We start from the raw sequence: 19,484 nt of genomic DNA, 5'->3' as shown, positions 1-19,484 counted from the left end.
TCACCTTATCGTCCCCAAATTTTCATTTTCATCCTCATGAAAAAAATGAATGAAAGATAGAAAAAAAAAGATTAAAAGATTCCATTTTTAAAGCAGCGTTTCGCCGCTTCCGCTTCCATGTGAATGCAACTACGTATACCAATCCCAGTCGAAACCCAAATACCATGCCCCCAAAATCGCTTATGGTCGAGAATTTCATTTGCAAGTCATGCTTGTCGGCTTTACGAAAACGAACACCTGCCGCGCAGTGGGCAATTCGGCACTCTTCTTCGCAATCTTCGCAAGCTACAACCTCAACGCCCTCATCCCGTCTATCCCACGAAAAAGATGCTGAGCGCCGGAAAACCTTGGAAGCCTTGGGTCTCTTGAAAAAAAGCAAGGATGGCAAGGTATCAGTCAACTATTTCGAGCAAGGAACCGGAGGAAGACTGCGACGTCTGCAGGGCGAAGATGAGTTTGGTCAGTCGCTTATGGACCCCGATGGTGAAGCTGAAAATCGCTTGAAGCAGTTGGAAGAAGAGCTGGAGCAGGCAACACAATTCACAAAAATCGTGGAAGATATGTGGGGGAAAGAAGGCGCCGAGAAGTTGCGAAAACGAGTCGCTCTTCAAGATACACATCGAGACGAATCTTCCATAAAGCCTACCGTGCTATTGCCCAACGAGGCCTGGCCAAGACCGCAGGACCGCTTACATATATTTCAGCTGAACAACATGATACGGACAATTGGCTGGAAAGTCAATTATGGAAGTGTCAACGCGAAGCGGATCAATGGCTTATGGAAATACTACTTCGCCGCCCGCAAAGCTTTATCCAAGAAGTGGGAATTAGTTCATGCCGATATCTGGGATCTCCTTTGGCAAATCCTTGCGGCAGATAGTGAGCATAATCCAAATCGTATGTCTCATGTTCACATTCTAGCCAAGGATATGGAAGAGGCTGGCGTTGTCTTGCGCCATGACCAGCAACTACTTGCTATCGAGTCCATCTTCGTAAGTGTCTCGAAGGAAGAAGCGATCACCGCCCATAGAAAACTCGTTACCACCCTCGGCGCTGACCCGGAGGCATTCGTGGACTTTTGGCAACTCGGTCTTCGGATGTATTGTTTGATTGGCGAATTAGCTCGAGCCGAGCGAATTGCCAACATCCTTATTGACTCTCCTTATGATAAAGATCCTCGGTTTCTGTTGCCGTTTATCCGACTGTGTACTGAGAATCCTGCGACAGTGGAAAAGGGGTTTGAGTTATATCAACGGCTGCGTTCTGCTCTAGGCGACTCGATCACGATCAATGACTACGACCTGGTTATATCTTATTTCTTGACCTCGAACGAGACCGAGTATGCGTTCAACATCTTTGTCGAGATGATGACATCCAACACGGTTAACGTGCACGGGTCCTTTAAAATTCCTGCTAGTGTTGCCAGCCCCTTTTTCTACGGCAAGTGGTTGAAGCGCCTCATAGCGGCTGGTGATCTTCGGGGAGCATATGATGTTTTGCTCTATATGAAGTCAAGAGGTGTCAGGCCTCAAGCTATCGTGGTTAACGGACTAATTGGCGCATGGCTTAGGACTGGAATGGCTGAAAATATAAGAAAGGCCGAAGAAGTGGCTTGGGCTATGATCAACTCCCGCTTGCAATTCATTGTCATTCGGAAAGATATGCATAGCCTTGCCAATTGGGTCAGGCTACGACCATTCGGGGAAGGTTGGCCAACGGCAAACCTGGAAACATTTTCGTTGCTTGCCGAGAATTATAAAGACCGAGGGATGCACAACAAGATGGAAGAGCTCTGGGGGGCGATCCGAGAGGCAGAGATTGACCCTGATTCATTCATGCTGAACCAGTTGATATTTTCGTACCTCAAGGACGGGCAGGGCAAACTCGTCGCATCCATCTCCCGAGACCTAATCGCCAAATATCAGATAGAACCGGACTCGTGGACTTTCTTGGCCCTTTGGCAGGCCCTGCCTATCAACCGTCTTGTTCAGATACCACCAGGACAGCTTCCTCAGGAAGTCTTGAGGACCCGGTCTCTATTTGCGGATTTGGTCAAATCTGCTCACATATTTACTACGACCGGTCTGGACGTTCAAGTAGCGAGATATGTTTTACATTCATTTCGCAAATTAGAGGACAAATTTGGACTACTCTTGGCATATCGAGCATTGCGACATATATTCCACTTCAACCCTCCAGATATCGTCGTCCTCGAGCTACATGTAGGGTCTATGGACTTGGAAAAAACAGGGAAGGGCAAAAATGGACATCGATTAATGCATACCGGAAACCAGATCGAAGGCCATCTGAGGCGAAGGCATGGGGAACTCATTGCTTCGGGGCAAATCAGCCCAGAGGATGATCTGCCTGAAGAGGTGAAACGCGAAGAGTTGAGCAACTTCCTCGACACGTTCTTAGAAAATCAAGTTTACATGTTCGAGACCGAGGATACGGAGCAATGCCTTGTGCAAGCTGCTATGGAAATGGGATTCCATGGTGGTGTGCCTCGCTTCAAGGCAACCCCTGAGATAGGTGAATAGCATACATTTGTATATTAACTGTGTATAATTTGTATAGAAGTTGTATAGAAGTTGTATACCAGCTGTATATAAGTTGTATATGAGAGTATGTACGTATGAGTACAGTACTATTTACGATGATGTCTACGCCGTACGGCGTTCAACGTTGAAGTTGTACAGTGTACTATGTAGGTTAGGTATGTAGTTACAAGTACGTACCTCGATGAATAAGTTCAATGAGGCTAAGCCTAAAGCGTGCTTAGGTGGAAAACCAGGGGTGGATCCGTGCACAACAAGCCCTAGGATTACAGGCTTTTAGCACACATTGAGAAGGGACAAAAACAATTAGCCGAATTTCCACCAGAAATGGACGTCAAACTTCCTGCGAACTTTTCAATTTTCAGTCATTTTCATCATTCATCCACCCTCAATTAACAAAATCATCAACACCCGGCTTTAAAAATCCTAACTTCAGAAATAAGAAGATATGGGAGCCAGCAAGCAAAAGAAGGCGGAATATGTATGTATCTTCCATATGAATCTTTTATATTCTTGTATTCTTGATTCACTTATTAACTTATTTTCTTCACACAGTTCCCCAAGCTGAAGGGCCTGCTCGAGGAATACCGCTCTGTTTTCCTCGTCACCGTCGACAATGTCAGCTCTCAGCAGATGCACGAGATCCGACAGTCTCTCCGTGGAGAGGCTGTTGTCCTGATGGGCAAGAATACCATGGTAAGTTTAATATTCATAAACCCAATAATGAAACATTTCCTCTAATAACTAGATAGGTTCGCCGAGCCCTCAGAACCTTCATCCCCGACACTCCCGAGTACGAGCGTCTCCTTCCCCACGTCAAGGGTAACATTGGTTTCATCTTCACCAACGGCGAGCTCAAGACCGTCCGCGACAAGATTCTGTCCAATAAGGTTGCGGCCCCTGCTCGTGCCGGTGCTGTTGCGCCTGCCGATGTCTGGATTCCTGCCGGCAACACTGGTATGGAACCCGGAAAGACCTCTTTCTTCCAGGCTCTCGGTGTCCCCACCAAGATCGCTCGTGGTACCATTGAAATCACGACTGACCTCAAGCTTGTCGAGGCTGGTACCAAGGTCGGCCCCTCCGAGGCTACCCTGCTCAACATGTTGAACATCTCTCCCTTCACATACGGTTTGGGTGTCTCTCAAGTCTATGACCAGGGCAACACCTTCCCCCCTGACGTCTTGGACATTGGCGAGGAGCAACTTCTCAAGACTTTCACGAGCGCCATCACTACCATTGCGGCCCTTTCGCTCGCTCTGAACTTCCCTACTCTCCCATCTGTCATTCACTCGTTGGTCAACAGCTACAAGAAGGTCTTGGCTGTCGCTATCGAGACTGAAATCAGCTGGCCTGAGATTGAGCAGCTCAAGGACCGTATCGCCAACCCTGACGCCTACGCCTCCTCTGCCCCCGCTGCTGCCGCTGCCGAGACTACGACTGCTGCCGCCGCCGAGGAGGAGAAGAAGGAAGAAGAGGAGGAGGAGTCTGGAGATGAGGGCTTCGGTGGTCTATTGTATGTTCCCCTTTCCTCTAGGGAGTTTCATGATTTGACATGGCTAACATCTAATCTTTTTTCAGCGACTAAATGTCTTAGCATGGTCACGGTGTTGTCGGATTGGCATCAAACTGGGCTTGGGTTGGGATTCCAGGATCTAGACGTACTAAACCCGTCGATACATAGATCCCTTAACGGTCAATTAAGGCACGTTGCAGATGAATTATGTGTTCTATCGCGTGACATGGTTACATTACAGTGCCTATCTATGCAACAAGTTTTGTTGCCTTGTAAATGGTGAGTTCAACTTCTTCTGTTTTTAAAGCACCTACTCCCCCAGTGTTCAATGATTATAATTCAGATGTAAGAGCTTTTTAACCCTGATCTTCATTGATGACACACATCAACACTTTATGAGACACTATTCCTTACAAACCACTTACTATTTACATATATCGTACATAGAGTTGGGCGCTAACTTGCTTCCAGAATCCTATAGCCGTGCTTAATCACAATGCCGTCCAACTTAGCCTTCTTCTTCCTCTTGACTACTTGCCCTTTTGTCTGGGACTCTGGGTATCATGATGTAAAGCCGTATTCCGACTACAACGTTTGACTATGCCTTTTACCATTCCTCTCCAGGATCTCCCTCGCAACTGTAATAGCAATTTCAGGTAGGTTGGCCAGCCGCGCGACTTTGAGTGCGTGGCTCTCCCGGTTAATTCCCTCTCGTAGCCTGTGCACGTAGACAAAGCTCCCCAGTCCATCTTCCTCCACGTCGGTGCAGTACATCTCGACGGCGCCCCCTTGCGCAATGAGCATGCTGCGCTCTTCGACCAGGTCCGCCAAGCTATGGAAATGCGTGGCAAAGAGCGCGCGGCACTTGTTCACCGTGACGAGGTGGTGTAGCGCGGCAAAGGCGACGGCGGTGCCATCTTCGGGTGTCGTGCCCCGGCCGATCTCGTCCATGATGACGAGAGATCGCGAGGTGGCAGAGCGCAGGATGGCTGCCGTCTCGAGCATCTCGACCATAAAGGTGCTCTGGTCGCTGTACAGGTTGTCAGCCGAGCCGACGCGCGAGTAGACGGCGTCGGCGATGCTGAGGGCTGCGTAGTCGGCTGGCACGTACGACCCGGCCTGGGCCAGGACCGCGATCAGCGCGTTTTGCCTCAGGTACGTGCTCTTGCCGCCCATGTTGGGCCCCGTGATGAGGCGGAGGGTGCCGTGGGTGGGTGAGGAGGCATCGCTGCTAGTGTGGTTCCCGAGGATGCAGTCGTTCTTGGTGAAACTCCGTCCTTGTTCGTGGAGTCCGGCTTCGACGGTGGGGTGGCGGCCGCCGATTATCACGGTGGTGGGCGTGGATGTAGTAGTAACAGTAGTATTGGTAGTAGTAGAAGAGGAGGAAGAAGGGTCCGAGGGGGGAGGTGACGTCGTGGCGGCAGCAGAGTCGAGGAGGATAGGCCGGATCCAGCCCTGTTCGGCGGCGAGGCGCGCAAAGGAAGCGGCGACGTCGAGCTCGTCGAGGACGGCGGCGTTGCGCCGGAGCTTGACGAGGTTCGCGACGACGCTGGCGCGGAGGTCGGCGAAGATGCGCTGCTCCTCGGCGCCGATCTCGTAGCGCGTCTGCAGGATCTGCCGCCCCAGTGCGGTCCACTCCGTCAGGTGGAAGGTGCGTGTGCTCCGGCTCGAGCTCACCGAGGCCACCTCGATCTCCGTCAGCCGTCGCAGGTCCTTGGTCCCCTTGACGTGGCACACGTGGCCCAGCGTCGGCGTCCACCGCAGCGTCAGGCTCGCCGCGCCGAAGCGCTCGCGCAGCGTCTCGGCGAGGCTGAGCTTCTCGCGCAGCAGCGCGGAGAGCTTGGTGTGGCGTGCGCGCAGGCCCTCGCTCGCCTCGGGCTTCATGACAAAAGGCGCGTTGTCGTCGGAGGTGTAGTAGTCTCTGGTGGACGGCGTCTGCCGTTTCTTCTTGCTGCTGATGGACTTGGGCAGCATGGAGGACGGGTCCTCGCCCTCGGAGACGACGACGTTCTCGGCGAGCGTCATGAGCTGGCTCGCCGCGTCGTCCTCGTTCTGCTGCTGCTGCACCAGCCCGTCCTCGTCGATCGACGACTTGATCCGGTTGGCGAGCTCGACTGGGCTCTGCAGCTGGATGCGGGAGAGGAGCGGGGCGAAGCAGCCAGCAGCCGCTCCCCCGGTCTCGGCTTCGGTCTCTTCTAGGCGCGCGACGATCCGCTGCGTCGCCCGGATGGTGTTGGCGAGCGCGATGAAGTCGTCCGGGTCCCCCCGCCCGAGCGCAAACTTCTGCACCAGGCGCTGCGAGTCGTGGCTCCGCCGCAGCAGCGTCACGATCTCGTCGCGCAGGTCCGGCCTCTGGATGAAGTGCTCCACGAGGTCCTGCCGCGACGTGATGGTCTTCAGCGAGGTGGAGGGCGCGCTGAGCCAGTTGTGGAGCAGCCGGGCACCTCCCTTCGTCACGGTCCGCCGAACCGCATGCAGCAGGCTGCCGCGGAAGCCGGCGTCGCGGATGGTCTGCTTGATCTCGAGCGCGCGCATGGTGCTCTTGTCGATGGACATGACGGACATGTTCTCGTACCGCAGCGGCGGCTGCAGCCTCATGCTCAGCCCCTGCAGCCGGTCCCGGATGTACTGCAGCAGCAGGCTGCCGGCGGCGACCTCGTCGGCCGTGAAGCTCTGCGGCGCCGCGACCTCGGACTCGAGCATGGGCGTCCACGCCGACAGCGGCAGGTGCTCCCCCGGCGCCGCGAACGTGATCAGGTGCTTGTCCTCGGCCAGCACGGAGAAGAGCTTGTGCTCGTCCCGCTGCGACTCGAGGATCTTGTCCACGACGACTTCCCGCGGCGCGACGCGCGAGAGCACGGTTTGGAGCGAGGTCACGGTCGTGGCTTGCGTGTAGAACTGCCCTGTGGATACGTCGATCCAGGCTACTCCTATAGGGGTGGCGGCAGCAGTACTGGCGGTGGCGGCGGCGGCGTTGGATTGAAGCGTTGCGAGAGGTCCGATATCTATGTTGGTACTGATAGTTTCATTATCACCATCATTCGCCGTCGCCTCCTCCCCCTCTCCCTTCTCCTCGTCCTTCTGTCGAGGACTAACGTGGATAGCCATGACGTAGTTGTTAGCGTAAGGGTCGATGAAGTTTTCGTCGATCAAGGTGCCCGGGGTGATGACGCGGGTGACGCGGCGGTCGTGCATGAGCCCGTTGGCCTTGATCCTGTCGCCGGCGCTGTTGGGAAATTCCTCCGCGATGGCCACGTAGCAGTTCAGGTCTACTACGAGCGTCTTGAGGAACCGGTCTAGTTGGAAAAAGGGGAAGCCGGACTGTGTGTTTCGTGACAGGTTAGACGCATATTTGTTTTAAGGGGGGGGGCTGGGGGTTATAGATGGAGATGGTAGTGGTGATGATGATTGCCTTGATATAGGGGTATACAGAAAGTTGCTACATGGAACAAAAGTCATTCTCAAAATAGGGGTAGGGAGGTGGATAGAGGGATGTAATACACAACAGTACAATAAACCAAATCGAACAACAAAACACAAAAAGAAGAACATGAATATAAGATACGAAAAAAATACCAAATCATACATACCATAGGCACCGGCCCAGCACTCGTCCTCTTCTGCGCGACCTTCAGGTTCAGCAGGGGGCCGTACTCCTCGGCCTGGTGCAAGTACAGCTCGTAGAAGCCGCCGACGCGCGTCAGCAGCACGCAGTTCTCGAACCGCCGCATGTTGCGGTGCGCCTGAAGCACCACCGTCGGGTACGCCGGCTCTTCTCCGTCCTCTCCTTCCCCTTCCCCCTCTGTCCCCAAAAGTGATGGTGGTATCTCGACCCGCCCTTGTGGTAGATCCGCTACTCGCATCGTCCTCGGCTTCCTGGTGCTGCTTGTTTTTGCCTTTGCATTTCTCTTCGGCTTCTTCGGCTTCGTCTCCTCCGTCTCCATGTCTTCCTGACTTACCTCCTGCTCTTCTAAATCTTCTACTTCTTCTTCTTCTACTGGCTCTACCTCATCCACTCTCATCGGCGTTTTTTTCGTCCGAGGTTTCTTGGTACTTGTTTTTGCTTTTGCTTTTGCCGTCTTCTTCTTCTTCTTCTTCCCCTCTGCTTCCTCCTCTACCTCCATCTCCATCTCTTCCTCGCCTACTACCTCTTGCTCTTCCTGCTCATCTTCTTCTTCTTCTACTGGCTCTACTTCCTCTACCTCGTCTATTAGAGGCACCCCTCGCGGCAGGTCCTCCAGCTTCATCCGCGACTTCGTCTTCTTGCCCCGCACCTGCTGCTGAGTAGGATGGTATATGCCCATACTACCAGTAGTAGGAGTGGTGGTAGCAGCATTAGCGCTGGTAGTAAGGGGAGGAGGAGACCCCGAACCGACCAAAACCCCCCTTCTCAGCCATCGTGAACTTGCTGCTGCTGTTGTTGAAAATGAAGAAAGCGAGTGTCCGCCGGTCCGCCGGCCGATGGTGCGGTAGTAGTGGTGGTGGTGGTGGTAGTAGTAGCCCCCCCGATTGTGGAGGAGGCCTATCTGGGTTAGCCGCCGGCATGCTGGACCCTTCATCTGGTCGATGGATGTGCGTGTGTGTGCCGGTAACCATGTAAGTACCGTACCGTGCCGTGCCGTGTAAGTCCCGAGCTATGCCTAGTATGTGCTTAACCTAATATTTGCCTACCTATGTAGGTGTATGTACCTATACTACTGTAAGTAAACCACCTAAATAAGCAGGGCGAGTCGTGTTTGCTTGTTGTTTGCCCGATGTGAGTATATAGTATCATTAACCAAGTCGGGTAAAGTCAAGTCAAGTTCAAGTTATGCCCTTTTGGATTTTATGGTCAAGTTAGTTAACTAGTTATTGTCAATTTATTTTTGAAACTTGGTCGTTTGCAATTCAGTTATGTGGATTTCACTTACATGGTTGACATGGCTGATTGGCTTATACCCGGCAAGGGATCCATGGTTGCTATAAAGTCATAAATCGTTCTAACACGCACTGTGAGCTTGATAGTGACTACCCGCTATATCCTGAGTAGACCACACAGTCTTACATACTGTACCATATAATATATCACATTTTTGTCTTGTTTTTCTTTTTTTATAAAAAGGATTTGCTATAGCTGTGCACCCTACACCACAAAGACTCAAAGAGTCTTGCCATTCTCATCACCCATCAAACGTGTCCCGTTATTCTTTGGCGCAAATATCAACGCCGGAAAGTAATTTAGACATAGACAATCTCATAGTCCCTTGCACCCAAATCACCTTCTCTGCCTACAACTGTCTCGAGAATCCCTATTTGCCAATCTCCGCGATCAACAATCCACTCATAGTTGTAATCTATAAGTGGCAACCTCAAAAGGCTTAAGGGAAATGTTGAAGGAGCCATCCTTATCCACACTGACTTCCTCTCCATCGTCCTCCAAGATATTCGTCTTGAATACCTTCTTAACAGCCCAAATCGTCGTAATTGTGCCGATGCTATGGCCGCCAAGACTATCGTAGATACGGAGAATGACACTGCGACCCTTGCGAGGTGCGATACCGCTATTTTGAGAAACGTCCTCATCATCTTCGCCACGCTTCACACAATCCAATATCAACGAGTCGTTGCCTGTCAGCTTGACTGGATAGGTTGCGAGCGCAGCAATCTCGGATGATTTGGGTGCCGAGAGAACCTTCATCGGGTGGTTGAAATTGTAGCCTGCTCGGACGGTCGTGGCACTTAGATCACCCTGATGCGGTAGGATGGCCCAACGAATAATGTGCTTGCCCATATCTGCGTGGGCGTCAGGTGCCTTCGGCGCTCGTAAGAGGGAGAGCCGCATGAGACTTCCGCAAGTAGCAAAACCATACTTGCTGTCGTTGAGAATCGAAACACCGTACCCATGTTCCGACAAGTCAGCAAACTTGTGACAGCACACCTCGAACTTGGCCATATCCCAGGTAGTATTGTAATGTGTAGGCCGTCTGACAATGCCATATTGCGTCTCGTAGGAAGCTTCCGTGTTTCTGATATCGACCGGGAACTCCACCTTCAAAAACTTCATAGTCTCGTGCCAGTCCACGTGTGCGGTGCACTCGACGTACGACTGCTGGCCCTCCAAGGCGGCAGACAGGCTCAGTACTGTCTTGATCGAGCTGTTGTCGCTGATCTTAGCTTCCGTCATGACACTAACACGATGATCCTCGTCTTCGTAGATCTTAGTTTTTCCGTAAGATATCACTTTGCGTGTATCAAGATGGTAAACCTCCACGTCCCACGCCTGCCAATATAGTGGCTTGTCGTCAAAGATGACAAGCTGATTGGCTTTCTCTCCGTTCGGTATAATCTCTCGTCCTGCCTTACGATCGAGCAGGGAGGTGACACAGCCATTTTCAATCTTCACTGTGAGCTGCTCATTCTGCATAACGAAGACTCCCTCACCAAGATCATTGATGGTAACAGGTTTGGAGGCCATTGTTTTAAACGGCTTCACGTTGACGAGGTTCTCGGAACCGCAAGCAACCCCGACGACACCTGGAGAAAGTTCCACAATCTCTCTCCTGTGCCATGGGAGGGTGTTCAGAGCGACGGTGTCGCTAACTTTATCAGCCGATCCCACCTGCGTGACTCCAAAGAGTTTGTAGATATCCTTGTATATGTTTTTGCCAATCTCAAATACCTTGGCGTATAACTGTTTTCGCTGTTAGCTTACTATCAAACTATGGTTGGGTAAAGCCTACCTCATCTGAGTCATCGTAACACATTTCGATAGAACTTCCAGGAAGACAATCGTGGAACTGACAGAGAAGGGTTGCTTCCCACATCTCGTCAAACTCTGCCTTTGGATACTGGTAAGATTTGAATTTCAACGATGCAATAGTGGCCAATAATTCGAGTTCCCGTAGCAAGAACTCCGATTTTCGGTTGTTACGTTTATTGTTTGCTTGGGTAGTGTATGTACCCCGATGAAGTTCAAAATAGAGCTCACCATACCAGGTTACTAGGCTTTCACCCTTTTCCTGGAGCTTGTCAAAGAAGTCGTCAACGGAATTGCCCAAGTGTACCCTAGGCAAGCGGCCAATCTGGTCGCTAATGCCGCGGCAACGTCGCAGCTTTTCTATATGCTGCCAAGTCGGACCACCACCACCATCCCCCTTACCGAAAACCAGCAGGGAGGTGTGATCCTGGTCCATCGACTTGTGTTGAGAAACACTGCGCTTAACATCCCCAAACTCGGCCTCGGATGTGTAGGTTTCAGCTGGCGGCATGTGACATATGACTTGACTCCCATCAGGGGAGACCCAGTTGAAGGTTGTGTGGGGGAAGTTATTGATATTGTTCCAACTCAGCTTCTGTGTGAGAAAGCGGTCCATGCCAGCCAGCCGGCATATTTGAGGAAGTTGACTCGAATATCCAAACGTATCAGGAAGCCAGAACGTCCGGCAACGTTCTCCAAAGTTGCTCTCGAAGAATCTCTGTCCATACAAGAACTGTCGGACAAGAGACTCGCCACTTGGCATGTTGGTGTCGTGTTCAACCCAGCTGCCACCGATTGGGTGAAACCGATGCTCCTTTACCTTCTGCTTGACCCGGTCGAAGGCATACGGGTATAGGGTCTTCAACCATTTGTACTGCTGCGCTTGGGAGCAAGCAAAATTGAGTTCGGGATATCGGTCCATCAGGTCACATTGGTTCGACCAAGATCTTGCAACCTTCCTCTTCGTCTCGGCCCAGGGCCACAGCCAACATGTGTCGATATGGCAGTGACCGATACCAAAGACTTGGGGAACAAGTTCGCTGTCGTAGACCTTGGAGGTATCAACATTCGACCCGATGTATTCCTGTGCAATCTTGCGGCACTTCTTGAGTGATTCCTTATCACCAAGGACGTAGGAATCAATGATATTCGTGACGACATTCAACGCCTCATGTTGTTCCCATGAATCCTCGGGGAATTCCCTGGCGGCATCGCCGATGATCCAGGTATCGATCCAGAGTTGCCGAGCGTCTAAATTAACAGCACAGATATCGGCCTTGACTAGCTGGAAGTGCTTATTGGGATCGGGAGGCTGGATGGTATCACCCCCGGTGGGGTTGCCGAACATGCTGTTGCAGGCCATCTCGATGTAGATGGTATGCTCCTTGCCGTCTCTAAAAGAGTCCGGAAGGATCCACTCCACACGTTCGCCGCCTCCGGTCAGACCTTGCAAGGGCTTTCCATCCTCTGTCCAGACCATGCCCTCGCTGTTGGCGTCCCACTGGAATTCTAGGTGCTCTTTATCTCGAAGATCGGCAGGGACACGGAGGACAACCTTGAACCAATGAGTAGACCAAGAGGGGCCAAAGGACTGGCCAACACTGGTAGGTTGGTATTTGCCAGCCATAGCCTCCTCAAAGGTCGGTCTAGAGAGTTCGGGAGCAGGCCATGTCCAGAGCTGAACATTCGGAGGTCCAGATGCAACACCCTCAAACATCATAGCAAGGAGATTCTGCTTCTCCCATTGTCCCTTAGAGTAGAATTGCGTGATGCGGTCCTTGTAGATGTGGGCTATCCGTTTACCAACCGGGGCGCGAGCCCGGACTGGGTATTCGGTCGAGGTGACCTTTGGCGTCGTGGTTTCGCCACCCATGGTAACCTCTGTTATGAGAATTCGGGATTATTGTTGGTTGATGATTGTTTGGTAGAAGTATTTAGAAGGGCTAGTGTATACGTTGGATATGTTGGATTACTATGGAAATACGCAGGCTATCGTATCGTTCTAGAAGTAAAGAGTAGATGTCCGGCAACGATGAGGTATCGAATAGAGAGGCACACTGCTAGGTGGTACGTGATACGTATATAAATGAAGGATGAGGTCGTAAGACAGTGAATGAAGAGGGTAGTGCAGTCAGTACAGCAATGCAACAACAATTGATGGACTATATCAATAGACGATGTTGAAGTTATTTTATTCCTAGGTTGTCAATTGAACCTTTTGGAAGCTACAAAAGGTCACAAAAGAAAAGCCACATTGAAGTTTAGAAGTTGTAGGCGGTAGGTAGGTAGTATGTAGGGTATGTAGGTAGAACAACCTTGGAAGCTTGCTTCAAAGTTGTAACTTGTAGGTGCCGAGGGTTCCTGAGACGTACCTTGTATGCACCTACCTAGTACGTAGGGGCCGAGGGGGGTTTAGGGCCAAGCAAGGGCCAACAAGAGCCAGTGGGGTAGTTTACGAATTTCCTATTTCGGGAGATCTGCCAAGACCAATAAGAGCCAGTGAAGTCTTTCGCTTGGAGGGAAAGTGGAGTATCATGCTAGGTTTGCTTGAGGCAGGCTCAGGTCCCAACATTGAGGGCAAGCTGATAAGTACCTGGCTACGTAATAAGCTAAGACCAGCCTGACCAGGACCAATTAAGTCAATGAATCGCGGGGTGGCAAGGCCGCTCCACCATTCTGGCCCCAGTGAATAGAGCCCCTCATTGGCCTAAATAAAGTCACGAGATGTTTATCATACTATGTCAATAGGTATTATTTACACTTTCATTGTTGTTCTTTATCAAAGCGAGCAGCAAAAGGCCCACTGTGGAAAAACAAGCTATGACGGCCACGCTGTCCAAGAGACATAAGCTTTTCAAGGAATGCAATTCATGAACTTCAAACCAAAGCCACATGCATGTACTACAAGAAGACTATGATGCATAGAAGAAGAACAAGAATGCTTATATAGAACCTCATGCTATATCCATGGATGTCTAGACCTAAAGAAGTGCCAGGGTCTAATCCTTCTAGCTACTTCGTACATAGTAGGCAACTTGCTTAGAATGTTTGCGGAGCAGAACTTGGCATTCTCCATGTCAAACAAGCAAATGTCTTCAAGTTACGATAGTACTAATTACTAGCTATGTAGGTAACAGCTTGGTAGCCTGCACTTATCCCGTTATAGCTAGCAACTATCAGCCTTATATGTGTTGTTAGAGCATTCGAAGCCTACATACCTCTTCATGATAAGGAGGCACTTAACCAATAACTAGAGAGATCGAGACCATCTATATCAGTACAAAAGTTGGAAAGTGCATCTCTTGTTGTATGTAAACAACCGACTTCGCAATATTTCAGATTGGGATTGGAATACAAGTCACTGCATGTTTCTTAATGAGATCTTAAAAATAGTCAACTGTCTGTCATAGGACAGGCACCTCAGCTCATGTTGTATTATAATACATCATCTACTTAGGTAGGTAGGCAATAACTATTCAGTACCCAACGTGGTTGGAGTTAGCCTATACGTCCTGTCTTGCCGCATTCATCTCCCACACACCAGGGAGGCTTATCAGTATAAAGGCAGACCAACCCTCTAATCTTCCTCCGAAACTACTCCAATCAGATTTACACGCAAAAAAAAGCGAGTAATAGTTGTCGAGAGGGGGAATATAACTGTAGGCAGTAGAAGGGTGAGAGTTTTGTTGTTATGGTCGGCCCGACGTGGCCGTTAATCAAAGTGCGTTCCTCAGGAATATAATATGCAACACCTATTAATGGATAGAAGAAAGGGACGTAAGGTTGATGTTGCACGATGTCCTATATCGTGCCACACCGGATATTCGAGTTTTGCTAGGTCATCTCCCAATGCTTCTAGGGTATCTAGGTCGGTAAGTTGTGTCTGGTGCTGTACTGCTAATGGATCCCTCAGAATGCATCCTCTAGGGGACAGTCTATGCTGTCATGCCCATCACGCTCGCACAAGGCACACCACTTTGCTGGATCTACTACGCCGCTATCCTTGCCTGCTAGCGGCCCGTTGTCTTGGGGATTAGGAAGAATCTTGACCGTGGCCGGTGGAGGGGGCGGAGGCTGTGGCACCGCTCTAGACTTCAATGGGGATAAAGGACGGGGTGTGTCCTCTTCGCTGGCATCGGAAGGAACCGACAAATTCTTGTGGCCTTCTCGGACGACACCCTTGCCTGACTTGTCGAGCGCGTGGTCGCCATTCAAAGACTTGCCTTGCTCGTTTTGGGGCCCAAACATGTTGGTACACGTAAGAATATCATGCCCGCTAGTCTCACAAATCTCACACCAGAGCGTGCTAGTCTCGGTGATCGACGAGTACGCATCACTCTCGGGCATCGTGTCTAGAGTGTGCGCACGTTTGTGTGTAGACTCCGGCGAGTGTGGCTCACGTGCAAGGACAACGGTCCCTTTCGAGTCACGGTACGATGATCGATTGGTGCTGCCGATGGTTGTAGTACTAATACGATGAACCGACGCACTTCCACGGCGAAGAGACTCAATCTCGCGCTCCAATTCCTCCTCCCGATGGTTCTTGTTGTCGACTATGCTACGTAGTTCGTAGACTTCTCGCTCTAGCTTCTCCCTTGCTAGGCGGCCATCAATCGAGTCTGGACGTGACTTAATGACCGAGTTGTTACGTTGTGGCTGTGTAGACGCTTTCTCAGGAGACTCCGATCCTGGAATAGAATCTCTACTAAGGGAGTGGATAATGGCCTTGAGACCTCTAATCTCATCTTCCTTCTGCTCCAACTCTTTCGACATGGATAGTTTGTCTTCTCCATGGTCACCCCCGTTCATTGCGGCTGAAGCCTTCTCGCGTTCCCGTCGTAACTCCGTTCTGGTTCTCTCGACCTCCCCTCGCAGAAATTCAACTTCGCCGCGAGCTTCCGCCTCCCCTCGGCGAGCGTCTTCCAAGCCTTCCTCGAGCTCTTGGACCAGCTCTTCGAGCTGCTTAAGCTGACGCGCTACGCTATCGACATCATCGTGCCGTTCTTGTGCGTCGTGAAGTTCCTGTTCCAATTCTCGAATCTTTGCGTCGTAAACTCTCTGGGTTTCGGTGCTTGCCATTTCGAGTGTGTCGATAGTACTGCGGAAGTCGGCTCGATGTGTGTCAAATTCGGCGGTAAGCATGGCAATCTTCTCATTCTTCTCTCTAAGCATTGTTCGAAGCTGCGAGGTGTCTTTACCATCCAGGCTACCCGCTCGCATCCTACCATTTTCAGACTGATCTATTAGCATGGTGAGTTCCGAAAGGCTGCTCTCCATCTCAGCCAGAGCGGAGGCTTGGTCTCTCAGTTGGCGATCTCGATCTTCGAGCTGGGCTTTCAGTCGCTCAATCTCCTCATCATTCATGTGGGTTGCTCGAGACGCGGGACGCTTGAAAGATACCGACGACATCGATCCAATGCTTCCGTCATTTTTGGTGCGCGCACCGACAGGGGTAGCCTCATCTTCATCGTAGATAGAGTTAGTTCCCCCCAATGCTGACGCACTTCTAGGGACTATGCTTGGTTTCCTATCTAGCCTTGAGGACTTGTTTGGGTCACCAGAAGTGCCCCGTACACTCGATCCAAATCTAGAAATAGATGGGGTTCCGTAGCGTGGGGGCACCTTGGGAACTGGCGTTGCCGAAGGTCGTGGAGCTGGCGTTAGTTGCAATTTGCGAACAGGGGACTCTGGTCGTGATAGAGATGTTCTCGTTTTTTTCCCTTGAGGGCTTGGGGCTCTGGGTGGGCCAAGAGACTTGCTGAATGCAGATAAAGATGGTGTTGGGGGGGTATGGTTTGTAGCGTTCTGGTTCGCGCCTTTCAACGATGGGGTGAGGTGATAGGAACCGGAAGCGGGTGTGGGCGAGTCGCGTTGTTTAGCAAGCTTGTGGATCGGTACGAAGATACCAGAACCAGGGGCTGTGGTGGTGAAGTAGGAGACACTATGGATAGAAGAGGATATTAGTAGGGGTTAACAATTAACATGGGAACCATGGGTTAGATGAAAAAAGAGACAGAATGGTTGGAACGAGTGAAACAAAACCAGATGGGAAAGCAGTTAGATAAGACGGGTAGATGAATTAAGAATGAGGGAAGATGATATTTACCCGTCAACATCGCCATTATTCTTGCCGCGCACAGCAAATTCTGGGTGTAACTCGACACCAGCAAATGTGCCTTTCCTCCCGGCGACCGAACCAATAAAGCGAACGGTACCGGTCATATTCCCAGGAACCTCAACTGGATCGCCAAATGCGAAATCATCGGCAGCCCAAGCGCCCTTTCCAGGCGTTATAGGGGGCATTTTGCGCGTGTCGTCGGTCAAAACACTAGATATAGCGTAGCTTTCGCTGTCATCTGGAATGGCAGCAAGCGAGCTAGGGGTCAAAGTAGCGAATGAAGCTTTGCGCGTAAGGCCGCCCGAGCTTGGGGCAAGTCGTGAATGCGCAGAATATAAACTGTTTAAATTCGGGGTGGAAGCGGTGGCGATGCCAGATTTCCTTGGTGTCCGAGACAGAGTGCTTTGTCTCTGCGGCAAAGAAAGGGTTGTTGACGTTGAAGTCATGGTGGGCAACCAAGAATCTGTGTGGATTGGTAACGGGTAGGTAACAAAGTAACTGGGCAACTGGGCAACGGGCAACGGGCAATGGGCAACAGTCAATAGGCAATTTGTCGCTTCCCTAATGTTTAGTGTACCTAGTATAAATATAGGTAGGTTAGGTATGTACCTATACCACCACTTCTTGGTGTGTGAGGTACTTCCTTGTGACTGTTTTCTTTTTAAGTTGTCTTTCTTTTTCTTACCCGCTATTGATTTTGGCTAGTGGGGGACCAATAGCTCTTGTCCAATCCAGTAAGTCCACTGAAAGGGGGGGGTATTAGACTGCTAATAAGGCGGTGCTAGGTATATTGCAACCCACTAAAACGTTCAAATGTTGGCCGGTGCTTTGTGTACTGGACAGTGGACACTGGTTGCCGTCTTGGAAGCGTCAAGTGGGAAAGGGGAATTGTCCAGGACTCCAGGTGCTCTCTTGGCCAATGATTTGACAGCGGAAGCCCAACAAGTTGTGTGCGCTAGAAACCCGGCAATGTTAATGTTAATTGTAAATAATAATTGTTGATTGTAATCGATGTATGGATGTATGAAGTAAACACTTTGAAGCTGTTCAGTGTCGACGACTCAATGTTAGAAATAAGCACCTAACTAAGGTATTAAGGCCATAAAGCAATAACATTGGGATTTGCAATTACCAGAAAAGATTGTAGAAGCAGCAACGGCCGCAAGCGACAAGTGACAAACTATTAGGTCCAAAGCTGGATATTGGATATTCTAGTAGACAGGCAACATCTAGTAGCTCTAGAAGTCAGCTACTCTAGTTAGTCGGTGTTCAGCTTCCAGAATACTACATATGTAGTTCCGTAATGATGAGGTGACGTTGACAAAGATAAGAAAGAGTAAGGGTAATAGTAAAGGTGAAGGTGAAGGTGAGGGTGAAGGTAATGGTGATGTGGTTTCTGCCGGATTTCGTTGAAAAAACATGAAGTTGTATTCCACGAGATGACATAGTCCATACCTAGTACGATATGTATGTAGATCTAGGTAATAACTAATACTATGTTGGTATAATAGCTAAGGTTAGTATGTACCCTGCAACGAGACGAATCTCGTACGGGATCCAGCACTTTGAAACTCATAAACAACCACCAAAACTGTTGCCAATGATAGGTCATAGCCCAAACGCTCAGGCGGTGAGACCTATCACTTTTTATTTTGGCAGCTTCTGATTGCAGCAAGCAACTCCTACTACGTAGTATGTAATTCCCCTAATTCCTTTATCCATTCCCATCATTTCCAATTTAAACAACGCTACTGTGGCTAACCAAAGTTTTACTGCAACATTACACGCCGCATCAGGACAAACTCTAAGAAGTATCGAATATTATTGGCTTCCCAGCAGATCAATCACATGGATGAGGGGCCTGTACATGCATACTCATACATGTATGTATGTATGTACTATGTAATATGTTTACCTAGTAACTACTGCCATGTGTAAAGTAAACCTCTTGTTTACATCGGCAACGCCCGGATGTTACCGTGGGCACCTCCAAGAAGTATCAGTCAGTTATAACATATGGCGTTTGACTTGCATATGAATATATCTGCATTTGACCATCGGCATAGGTAGGTAGGTACTAGGTATTCAACGGTTTCGTGTCCCGGTTGAAGTTTATTTTCTAAATCATGCAGCCAAGTGATTTGGCTTGAGACTTCGGAGTGTATGATCGTTTAGATATTGCCTACTACTATGCCTAGTAGGTACTAGCACGTCTTGCACTCATACGGAGATACACTACAGATGCCCATGGATAGGTACATATGTATGTAAATAAACTCCCTTCTACTATCATTACATCCGAGAACACCACTCCGGCACATAGGGGTATGGTTAGGTAGAGTAATATTATTCGTTAGGCGATACCATTTCTGGGTTGAAGTACTACCGCGAGAACAAGTGTCAACCCAGGGATTCAAGACGCAATGCTCGTGACGCACAAGCCGACGAAAAAAGCACGCCTGTCCCTCGCCTATTCATCATTTAGGGAGCATTTCGGCAAGTTTGATGGGAGTTGTACGTACATTGGCCAACGTATGTCGAATAGGCTATACATCTGAA

At 50.1% G+C, this 19,484-nt stretch overlaps 5 protein-coding genes across 5 annotated transcripts; 2 read left to right on the top strand and 3 right to left on the bottom strand.

Annotated features, from left to right (window-relative positions):
- Positions 1-15: 15 nt before the first annotated feature.
- GGS25DRAFT_527642 (uncharacterized protein) lies at positions 16-2,540 on the top strand (the record flags this gene model as incomplete). The annotated part of the gene is made up of 1 exon (XM_049265107.1): positions 16-2,540. The coding sequence occupies exon 1, from the start codon at positions 165-167 to the stop codon at positions 2,538-2,540; it is 2,376 nt and encodes a 791-aa protein (XP_049121893.1). The 5' UTR covers positions 16-164.
- Positions 2,541-2,867: 327 nt separating this feature from the next.
- On the top strand, positions 2,868-4,621 carry GGS25DRAFT_472265 (60S acidic ribosomal protein P0). Its single transcript, XM_049259419.1, has 5 exons — positions 2,868-3,039; positions 3,114-3,254; positions 3,311-4,071; positions 4,137-4,350; positions 4,543-4,621. The coding sequence occupies exons 1-4, from the start codon at positions 3,007-3,009 to the stop codon at positions 4,141-4,143; spliced, it is 942 nt and encodes a 313-aa protein (XP_049121892.1). The 5' UTR covers positions 2,868-3,006; the 3' UTR covers positions 4,144-4,350; positions 4,543-4,621.
- Positions 4,506-9,043, bottom strand: GGS25DRAFT_56033 (muts domain V-domain-containing protein). Its single transcript, XM_049265860.1, has 3 exons — positions 8,982-9,043; positions 7,662-8,915; positions 4,506-7,392 (listed from the first exon to the last, which is right to left on the bottom strand). Exons 2-3 carry the CDS (start codon positions 8,628-8,630, stop codon positions 4,657-4,659), a joined length of 3,705 nt encoding a protein of 1,234 aa, XP_049121891.1. The 5' UTR covers positions 8,631-8,915; positions 8,982-9,043; the 3' UTR covers positions 4,506-4,656.
- GGS25DRAFT_472260 (glycoside hydrolase family 38 protein) lies at positions 9,003-13,187 on the bottom strand. The gene is made up of 2 exons (XM_049259418.1): positions 10,791-13,187; positions 9,003-10,741 (listed from the first exon to the last, which is right to left on the bottom strand). Exons 1-2 carry the CDS (start codon positions 12,678-12,680, stop codon positions 9,392-9,394), a joined length of 3,240 nt encoding a protein of 1,079 aa, XP_049121890.1. The 5' UTR covers positions 12,681-13,187; the 3' UTR covers positions 9,003-9,391.
- A 919-nt stretch (positions 13,188-14,106) lies between these two features.
- Positions 14,107-17,554, bottom strand: GGS25DRAFT_55961 (uncharacterized protein). The gene is made up of 3 exons (XM_049265859.1): positions 16,914-17,554; positions 14,382-16,748; positions 14,107-14,279 (listed from the first exon to the last, which is right to left on the bottom strand). The coding sequence occupies exons 1-2, from the start codon at positions 17,369-17,371 to the stop codon at positions 14,717-14,719; spliced, it is 2,490 nt and encodes an 829-aa protein (XP_049121889.1). The 5' UTR covers positions 17,372-17,554; the 3' UTR covers positions 14,107-14,279; positions 14,382-14,716.
- Between the last annotated feature and the right edge of the window lie 1,930 nt (positions 17,555-19,484).

This window comes from Hypoxylon fragiforme, assembly GCF_022984875.1.
Source record: "Hypoxylon fragiforme strain CBS 206.31 chromosome Unknown GGS25scaffold_1, whole genome shotgun sequence".
Lineage (NCBI taxonomy): Eukaryota > Fungi > Ascomycota > Sordariomycetes > Xylariales > Hypoxylaceae > Hypoxylon > Hypoxylon fragiforme.
This window is presented reverse-complemented; position numbering and strand designations above follow the sequence as displayed.